The sequence below is a fragment of the Mytilus edulis genome, chromosome 1 (assembly GCF_963676685.1).
Source record: "Mytilus edulis chromosome 1, xbMytEdul2.2, whole genome shotgun sequence".
NCBI classification, from domain to species: Eukaryota; Metazoa; Mollusca; class Bivalvia; order Mytilida; family Mytilidae; genus Mytilus; species Mytilus edulis.
Window position 1 is genome coordinate 124,504,093 of NC_092344.1, and position 10,789 is coordinate 124,514,881.

At 32.8% G+C, this 10,789-nt stretch overlaps 1 protein-coding gene across 2 annotated transcripts; it reads right to left on the minus strand.

The window, feature by feature from the left end:
• Positions 1–2,713: 2,713 nt before the first annotated feature.
• LOC139505466 (uncharacterized) lies at positions 2,714–10,390 on the minus strand. 2 transcript variants are annotated; one of them, XM_071295036.1, is made up of 5 exons: positions 10,226–10,382; positions 9,813–9,977; positions 4,996–5,091; positions 3,377–3,466; positions 2,714–3,091 (listed from the first exon to the last, which is right to left on the minus strand). In XM_071295036.1, the coding sequence occupies exons 2-4, from the start codon at positions 9,886–9,888 to the stop codon at positions 3,387–3,389; spliced, it is 252 nt and encodes an 83-aa protein (XP_071151137.1). In that variant the 5' UTR covers positions 9,889–9,977; positions 10,226–10,382; the 3' UTR covers positions 2,714–3,091; positions 3,377–3,386. The 2 variants fall into 2 exon arrangements, 1 of the variants encoding a protein (XP_071151137.1); XR_011659755.1 differs by lacking the exon at positions 4,996–5,091 and having other exon boundaries at positions 10,226–10,390.
• Positions 10,391–10,789: the final 399 nt, after the last annotated feature.

The following is a 10,789-nucleotide window of genomic DNA, read 5'->3' on the forward strand; positions in this document are numbered from 1 at the left end:
TGATGAACGTAAATAGTGCAGGGATTCAGGCGACCCCCTTTATCTGGTAAATGACGTCATAAAGGCGCATATATAATTCACGAGTGAGTTTTCTTCGGTAACAGATGAACTTGAAAGTGGTTTATTGATTTTATAGACTTTCACACTTGGCGATTTTGGCATCTTGACACGGTATACAGAAATCTGCTTTTGTGTCGTTACAGGATCTAGACAACCAACAGAGGCGGATTTAGAGGGTTTTTCAGGGGGCTTGACCCCTCCCTTTTCTGGATAAAAAATGGTTGATTATTTAGGGAATCACTGAAGCATCACTGGAGCGGTCCCCTTCTTTGCAGTCAGTGAGTCATTGACCAATGCAATATTCTGCCCATTGTATTTGCAATTCTCCACAAATAATCTTGGTCCATTTACATTCAGACTATATGCAGAGGCCATTTGCCTTCACCTTTCTCTATTAAGATTAATCCAGTTCAATTTTTGTCTGAGAGATATTTTCATTATTTTGGGGGTCTACAAGACTTAAGTGCTCTCCATGCATCCTATTGTGGCGTTTAGTTCAATTGTTTTTTCAACAAAAAATACATAAATAATCTACATAAGAAAATGCCTGTACTTAGTCAGGAATAGGACAGTTGTTATCCTTTAGTTTGATGTGTTTTTATCATAATGCCTGTACCAAGTCAGGAATAGGACAGTTGTTATCCTTTGGTTTGATGTGTTTTATCATAATGCCTGTACCAAGTCAGGAATAGGACAGTTGTTATCCTTTGGTTTGATGTGTTTTATCATAATGCCTGTACCAAGTCTGGAATAGGACAGTTGTTATCCTTTGGTTTGATGTGTTTTATCATTTGATTTTGCCATTTGATTAGGAATTTTCCGTTTTGAATTTTCTTTGGAGTTCAGTATTTTTTTTATTTTACTTTATACCCTTTTCTAAATTTGATTAAACGCATGCCATACATGTATATGTTATGCCAGCTTGCTTCCGTTGTTCTATATTGAAAAAAGAAAGCGTCAATTCCATTCACCAGATAACTTGAAATCTAAAAGTTGTCTAATCTGGTTGAAATTATATTCTATGTTCCATATTTCCATAAAATAAACATAAATATTGTTTGTCTTTTAGTTGTTTTCTCCCATGTTGTTGTCTGTTTTCCTTCCACTATATGGTTTAGGACTTGCTTGCCTGTCCCAAGTCAGGAGCCAATAGTTCAGTGAAAGTCGTTGGTTCATGTTTGTCATATTTTTTTTTCTTAAATGTTTTTAATAAATAAGTTTGTTAATTTTCTCAATAGAATTGTTTCTTCTCTTTTTCATGTTGTTGCCTTTTATAGCCAAGTGTTCTTTTTTATGAAGACATGTTGTTGCCTTTTATAGCCAAGTGTTCTTTTTGATTAAGACATGTTGTTGCCTTTTATAGCCAAGTGTTCTCTTTGATGAAGACATGTTGTTGCCTTTTATAGCCAATCGTTCTCTTTGATGAAGACATGTTGTTGCCTTTTATAGCCAATCGTTCTCTTTGATGAAGACATGTTGTTGCCTTTTATAGCCAAGTGTTCTTTTTGATGAAGACATGTTGTTGCCTTTTATAGCCAAGTGTTCTCTTTGATGAAGACATGTTGTTGCCTTTTATAGCCAATCGTTCTCTTTGATGAAGACATGTTGTTGCCTTTTATAGCCAAGTGTTCTCTTTGATGAAGACATGTTGTTGCCTTTTATAGCCAAGTGTTCTCTTTGATGAAGACATGTTGTTGCCTTTTATAGCCAAGTGTTCTTTTTGATGAAGACATGTTGTTGCCTTTTATAGCCAAGTGTTCTCTTTGATGAAGACATGTTGTTGCCTTTTATAGCCAATCGTTCTCTTTGATGAAGACATGTTGTTGCCTTTTATAGCCAATCGTTCTCTTTGATGAAGACATGTTGTTGCCTTTTATAGCCAAGTGTTCTTTTTGATGAAGACATGTTGTTGCCTTTTATAGCCAATCGTTCTCTTTGATGAAGACATGTTGTTGCCTTTTATAGCCAATCGTTCTCTTTGATGAAGACATGTTGTTGCCTTTTATAGCCAATCGTTCTCTTTGATGAAGACATGTTGTTGCCTTTTATAGCCAATCGTTCTCTTTAATGAAGACATGTTGTTGCCTTTTATAGCCAAGTGTTCTCTTTGATGAAGACATGTTGTTGCCTTTTATAGCCAAGTGTTCTCTTTGATGAAGACATGTTGTTGCCTTTTATAGCCAATCGTTCTCTTTGATGAAGACATGTTGTTGCCTTTTATAGCCAAGTGTTCTCTTTGATGAAGACATGTTGTTGCCTTTTATAGCCAAGTGTTCTCTTTGATGAAGACATGTTGTTGCCTTTTATAGCCAAGTGTTCTCTTTGATGAAGACATGTTGTTGCCTTTTATAGCCAAGTGTTCTCTTTGATGAAGACATGTTGTTGCCTTTTATAGCCAAGTGTTCTCTTTGGTGAAGAAATGTTGTTGCCTTTTATAGCCAAGTGTTGTCTTTGATGAAGCTGTGCGAATTGCTTAGAATTGCTTACATCCACTTCATTTCAACTCTGGTTGCTAGTTGTCTCATTGGCAATCATACCACATCTCCTTGTTATGGTTAATGATTGCCCCCTTCTATCTTCTCTCCATCAGAGACATATATACTAAATCTGTCATGATCTCGTCTCCGTATTTTATGATGATTGAAGAAAAATTAAGAAAATATTTTTATTAAATAACTTACATAACAGTGAATAATTACTTATTTTGCGTTACATCTGGTCGAAAAATTTCTCTACCACAATTATATAAATACTACTACTATTATCACAAATTTTGGACGGAATCATTAATACTGGTACACGATAATATACTAGTAGAACTCAGAATATCATGCATTCTCAACGCATTGTAATGGCAATGGATATTCAACCAATAACGTAACAGAATAATTTTAAAATACTGCAGGATCTAGAGTGTAGAACTGTCTGGAGAATAATTCATTTCTTTTAATACTGGAGATCATTTTAAAACCATGTCGGAAAAAGATTGTGAGAAATAGTAATAGTGTTGAGCTCATCTCTGTCTGTTAGCCTGGAATAAAAAAAAAAGTAGTTGATAATTCATTTCATTAATGATTTTTAGCTATAATTGATACTGTAAATATTCATACATTTTGTTCTGTTTATCCACATTGATTATTTTGTGAAATTTCTTAAGTGTGGACACAGATCAGTGTGGGTGTTTGACAGTGTGTTATGACAAAAAGAGGTCACTGTTTTTTCCCAATAGGGCTCCATGTTTAACTGTCTTGCACCTGGAAATACATTAACGAGAGTCTGTGAATTACGCACCAATATTAAGCTAGGAAATACGTACCAATAATTAGCTAGTCCGCTGATTGTTGTTGTTCTGTGGCTGTGTTTTGTTGTCCAGAATTCTCCTCTGGTTTCGGATCTGTTGTTGTTTCTGTAAAGGTTTTTTCACATATTAAAGTTATGTAAATGACATATTTCAAAGCTGGGATACATTGATGTAACTATTTTATATGCGATTGAGAAAATAAGACAACATAAACATCATGATTGGTTATTGAACACAAAAGTGTTCAAAATTAAAAATTTGAATCTTAGAAATTCGCATTCCGTAATTTAAATATGTTTCAATCATACGGAAACTTAGCATTTAACTCAGGAACTCAACATTGGTTTATTCTATTGTTTAACCTCTTTTTTTCTGCAGAATTGCACAGAAAGGTGACCGTCAGTGTCAGTATTTCGAGTAAATTGTCACGTTTGTTCTAATTCGTATTTCAATACCTACACTGAACATACTACAAGGACGGAAAGAAGAAGATAACCGGAAATTAAACATTTTAGCATTAAGAAATAACATGCAAACAATGAAGTCCATGATCTGGAAAAATACAGAATACTTCATCTTCGCTGCCAAGGGAATAGGGTATTGGATTGTAACCCTTGGCTAGCGAAAATGACAATACATGTGTTTGTTTCTATGTGAACATGGTGGTGAGAATACTATAGCCAATCAGAGGTTCAACATGCAGTGACATCGGATGTGAATGAGAAAAGAGGGCGTCAACATCTAGGTGTAATATATAACAACTGAGAGGTGTGGTATATATACATAAGTCTAAGAGAAACTGACAACGATATGGTAAGTTACAAAATTGCAAACAGTTCATAAGAGAAAACCAACGGCCTGATTTAAGCTTTTAACATTAAACGAAGAAAAAAAAACACATGTAAAACAACCAACATCAACCACAGGGATAATTCTTCGACAGACACACAAAGAATTTAATTTCGCATTACAATGGACACTCAACCTTCCGCCTTACTTGGAGTGTACATTATAAATTTAGAATTAACTGTAAAATAGTATAACGTTGACAAGGGCTTAACATGTACACAAACAACTACACAGTGACAAATCTACGAGTACTTGTTACTGAATGTTAGTTTAAAACCAAATTTTAATTTATACATATACCATGTTAATTATCGACCAATACACCTCCAATGGATTAAGTGTAAAGATTATCCACCAATGTACCTCCAATTAATTAAGTGTAAAGATTACCACATCAGTGAGAAATACATGACCTTACCCAAGAAACAGGATCATAAGTAGTAGTTGCTAGATAGAAATGTTTATTAAGTGATGTATCAAAATATTGAAAATAAAATCAATATTAGTACCTAAGAGGACTTTATTCAATATCATACTATATGTCATCTAAACTATTGACATTACAATCAATATTAATTAGTATTGATAAAGACAATATAAAGGTATTTGACTATATGACATGCTTAATATAATGACTACAGAAACTTTCACCCAATCATGCATTGAAAGTTCAATGGTTGTATTTTCTCTATCAGAGTACATGCACGAAAACCTTTTCAATCATGCAAGTAAAGGAAGTGGGGTTGAGAAGGTATAAAGAGGTGTTTACAACGGGATCATACTACCAGCTAGTTTTTCTTCCGTTATGTTTTGTTGTTCTGACGGTTTCGTTTGTTCAGACGTATTGTTTTGTTCTGTTTTCTCTTCTGTCTGTTGCTTGTCTACAATATCAATATGTTATATTCTACTGGACTTTGATATGTAGCATTTTAACTACTATCTAAATGTAGATTTATCAATCAATTGATCTTTGTAAAATGTCCAGTGGCAAGTATTTTATGCACATTCGGCCGAACGAGGACAAATTATAAAATAAGTAGATTAATTAATATGTTCTGTAAGTATGGAAAATAGGTATTGTATACGCCTGAAATTATTTGTGACTGCCACTATTAACTGGTATGTCGGGTAGGTTGAAGTTTCAAATGCAAATAATACGATAGCTTTCCAAACCACCACACAAAAAGTGGCGGGTCATTATAAAGGAGAGATCGATACAGTACCTTAAGATATATTACCGACTTTTAAATTTCCTCTAAAACAATTCAAGCTAAAACTGTTGGAAAAGTTATTTGTCACTGATATTTGATAGAGATTTTGGATATAAATTAGTCGAAATACATACACTACAATGGTAATTTGAATACATGACTGATAATAAATACCAAAGGAGTAAAATTCTATTAATTTTACAATCAAATGTTGGAATGAATGAATTTTATGGACTGTCATGTCATTACTGATTTGAAGATACATTGATTTTATTTGTTTATTTGGTGTTATGCCTAGTAGGAGTCTGTCAGTGTTTAGACTGTTATCATGCATACATATAGGTCATCAATATTACTAATTTGTTCTTCGGAATCGAGTTTAACTAGCTTTCACAGGAAGAATCCTTATAAATTGTCTTAAACTTACTAGCGATCAAAAGAAGAATCCTCAAAAATTGTTAAACTGGCGACTAAAGGAGAGTCCTTGTTTTTGTTAAAGTTAGTTGAGGGGAACCGTAAACATAATCGACAGATGATGTGCATGTCTACACAATATAACTGTCATATAGGGTTCTGTGAATTGCATAATTGTTTGAATTGCATAATTGTTGCAGTAATATGAATACTGTATATATTATATCTTGTTTCCCCGAAACGATAGTTGGTAGTCCGATAATTATAATAGATCGTTTTAAACAATCGAATTAAATAAATCAATATTATATCCGAGACATTTAATATATTCCTATAAATCCAGCTTATTTAAATTGTTCAAGTCTATATAACAGATTTAAGGTCAATTGTTTGATTGACCTGCGGTGCGGGTTCATAAGATTGTTATAAAATGTAGCAAGGATATGTAACGTGCAAACTATAAATGCGATTAGCAGTCTGTGTTATAGAAAATCTTATTAGCTTTACATAAATATCAATTAAAATATGATTAATCCTAGACATAATAGGTTTTACTAGATTCTTAACAGATTTGACATTGTTATTCTAGATTTAACTGAAAATTCTGACTCAGACTATAACGAATAAGTCTTAAACAGCAATTTTTAGGACATGTATTACACGTAAGCGTCAATTATAATGTGACAGCAACCTAACAACAAAGTAAAATTAATCATCTACAAATAACTAGAAAATTGACAACAAAGATCAGTAAACCAAACAATCTGAAAATTATCACGAGCAACATTCGGACACGTTTTGATAGAATTGATTTAGCATGTTCATTGAAATGGGCATCAAATAAAAAAAAAAGTTGTTGAACATTTTAAAATGATGGGGACCTACATTTCTCAGCTAATAAGTGGCTAGGTTAAACCAGTTTTGAAAGAATACTTAAATCCCTAATTGACTGTATTAGAGGAAGAGCAGGCGAGTAAAAGTAAATAAATGAGAATAATTGGTAATGGAAAAGTTTACAATGAAATTGATTTCAGATAAAAAAAAAAATGAGTATTATGTCATAAAACAACTACCTTAAAAATGATTATATAAAAGTTTTTGAGACACTCTGTTTGAAGTTTCATACAGTCCTAAAATACTCTATTATGTGCTCTTAGAGTACGACTGACAAAAACAACTCTTTAATAATACATTATATATATAGTAACATGTACGATCATGTACTATAAATGAAGTTATTTAAACAAGAAATCGTTGAAATATGAACCATAAATGTTCATATATAAATTTTCCTATATTACTGTTACCCCCTGGGTAGATAATATCCTGTTTAAACCGTGACATTTCATTACTGTATATGCAATCCATATGTACTGTAGATGGGAACCAACCTTCAGTTGTCTCGATACTTGGGTATGACGAAGGGAGACGTGAATTATACGATTGGAAAAATCACCCCAACAACACTAACTCGTTACTTGAGTATATATAAAGGGTGATGTGTGGTATATGTGACGAAAAATCATCCCAACAACACAGAGCTCGTTGAACGAGTATGAATATAGAGAAACGTAAGCTATACGCCAAGAAAAAGCGCACCAACAACACAAAGTAACTTAAGAATATAAAGAGGTATACTTTAAGTCTACAAATAATGGACTGGTGACTGTGCAATATATTAACCTCCTAATCCAAATCACCAAGATTCTTAATCTAAAATTGATTAATTGGTTTAAACCAATAAAAATCTGTCATCGACACAAAATTCATCATATAACGAAAGCATTAACATATACCATAAGATTATAGGTTTTATCTAGTTAAAACATATTGTCCCCTCAGTTTTGTTAGTAGGCTGAGCAGAAAGTTAACAGGGTGAATCGTAGGCTCACTTTTTGCCAGTAACCAGGGCAGGGTACAACATATAGTCACCATATATATGTCAGTAGTCTGAGCAGCTGGTGGACAGGATAAAACATAGGTTCCCCTTTTGGCAGTAAACTGAGTAGGATGTTGACCAGGATAAACTTATAGGGTCCCCTTTAGTCTGTAACCATAGCAGGAAGTTGGGTAGGGTGAAGTCATAGGGTCCTATTGTGCTTGTAACATGACCAGGGTGAAACATGCGGTCCCCTTTTGTCAGTAAACTAAGTAGAAATTTGAGCAGGATGAAATCATTGAGTCCTCTTTTGCCTGTAGGCTGAGAAAGATTCGGTCCACGTGTTCAAAGTTCAGTAAACCGATCAAGAAGTTGAGGAGGATGAAATAATAAGGTCCTTTTTTACAAAACGGTAACTCGTATTGTGTCCTCTTAAAGCATAAAATAATAAAACTTTAGATCACAACTGGGGAAATAACCATTTTGTTACAAGAAAGAACACTAAATTATATACGAGAAGTTTGAAAATAAACTATAATAAGTTGTGATGTAGTCAATCTGATGAAAAATAAATGCTTTCGAGGTTTTTTTTACTCGTCTTTACTGGGGAAAGATCAACTGAATTAGTATGAAAAAGTACGTAACATAATTCTTATTCAATTTTTTTATGTAAAAGAATTTACTAAAAGTTACTGAATTGAAATCATTTTTATTTCTGCATCAAATTTCCTTGTTTGGCCGATGGTGGCTGTATTCTACATAATATGTGGAGTATTTACGGTTTTGTTTTCGGACATATTAAGTTAAGATGACAATGTAAGGACATCATTGATAGTGTTTATCCTTGTAAAAGCTGTCGATGAAAGCCTGAAATATTTACATTGGAGGTCGTAAAGTTATAATAAATTACTTTTGACTAAAGATTTTTCAGTAAAACTGTAATAAACTGTTCTGATTGTTTGGGTGTTTGTGATTAGTACATTTATGACCTCGTATTTGATAAAATTTTATACTAGGCTTAAGTTTGGTTGTAATCCATCATAGGGGTTCAACTCTGCATGACACGGGTTATTATAAAAATTTGCTTTTATTCGCGGATAATAAAGAAATTGTAACGCATACTTTTAATTTAAACTTAAAGGGACATTTGTTTATTGTGGCGTTAGGACAATAGACTTAAAATTTAATTTAGATATATATATATATAATATACATTGTGTCTACTGTAGCAATCCAATGAAATTATTAGTCCGTGGAGAGACTCATACCACTCGCAGCCTCCGTCCATAGATATACTAGCCATTATTAAAGTACTCTATCTATGGAAGGGCATCCATTACACTCCTTATTTATTTTGTTTGACAGGTTTGAATTTCTTATATTTAACATCATTGAGAACAAATTGTCAGTGGTAGAGAGTAGTGCATAATGTCCTCTTATTGAAATTCGTCTTTGTTTGTTTTTTTATTCTATTGCGTTGCACTTTAAGCAATGTTGGAAAATATATAGCTGTTTTTTTTTAAATGGTATGTTGGTTGGTTGTTGGTTATCTGTCTCATAGACGTAAAAACCTCACATCGTTTTTAATTCTGGTTTAAACAAAACAAATTATCGAGTCGCAAATCAGCCTTTGGAAGCCTAAAGGAGGAAATGATATTTATAGCTATTCCCTGAATCCTAATGGTTTTATTTTTATAGTGCCACATATACCACTAAACAGTAAAGTTTATCATAAACATCAGAAAATTTCCATCCCCCAAAACACGAGAAAAAAATCACGTTGTCCAAACAATAGAAAGAATCATGTTCCTGCAGTAAGGAGAAACATTTATACATGCATTTTTTTTCTAAAACAAGGGAAATACAAAATTGAGAGCACAAAAAAAAAACGTTCCCTCCAAACATACTACCGACCCCGCAACCCACCCCACCCCACAAAAAATCAATTTGTAATGCACCTTTATATGCATCTATAAGTATTTAACGAATGTAATATTATCCGATCTATACATTGTAAACTGGGTACAAAGATACATTATAAATAAGTAATTATTCAATGATCTGTTGTATATTATATTACACTAATAAAACGGCTTACCTGCTTGTCCACCCCCATTTTCCTGGGGTTTATTTGTGGTCCCAGATTCGGCGGTCTTTGTATTACTACAGCCCATTTTTTTAGATGTTAATCCTAACTGTCCCGAATTGCAAGTGGACTCCAGGTACAAAAGTTGTTGTCTTGTTTCTATGACAACACAGGTATCTTAAATTGATGGGAGAATAAGTCATTAAACATATTTCAATACATGTCGATTTTCATAACAACGGAGAAATACACTTAAAAATTAAGTATTTTGTTTTTTACAATTCTGATGAATTATTCAATGGAAGTTTGTTGCAGTACGACTTTGTCGCAACTTTTGACGTAATAGATAAAATATTAAATATGACACGAAAATAATTACAAATAAATCAATGATTTAAAGTCATTGTAATAAAACAAAATCATACTTAAGAAACATAGGATTTCCCGTCTCCTGAAGAATTAACGTTTAAATGCAAGATAGAATCATGTGCCGAACGACTTTAAAACAAATAATTAAATTCCGCCATGGCGTTAAGCAGAATAATCTCTCAATATTGTTTTACGCAGTATGAATCCGACATAATGAACATTGTCTGTAAAATCCTGAGTTTATTTTTATACCTCTATTTCCCAAATGAATCTACAAAATAGCAAGGTCAACTTTAGTTTAGTTTAAACAATATTTATTCAAAAAGTGCATGAAATATAAATATACAATATAAATACAGGGATTCGGAAACAAGAAAAACTTATATAAATCCGTCAACTTTGACGTAATGTGGTGGAATATTAGAATGATTACTTTCTTAACAATTTCCAAATTTATCAACGGAATATTTAAGAAGTTTGTTGAAAAAAATGTCCACTCTGACTACTGGGTAGATGGTAACAGTCCGCCAGAAGTGGTATCGAACCAGTGCTTGTAAATAAGTATTTTTTTTAATAATTTCGTGTGTCCGAAGCATTCTTTTTCGCTTAATTTCAAAACT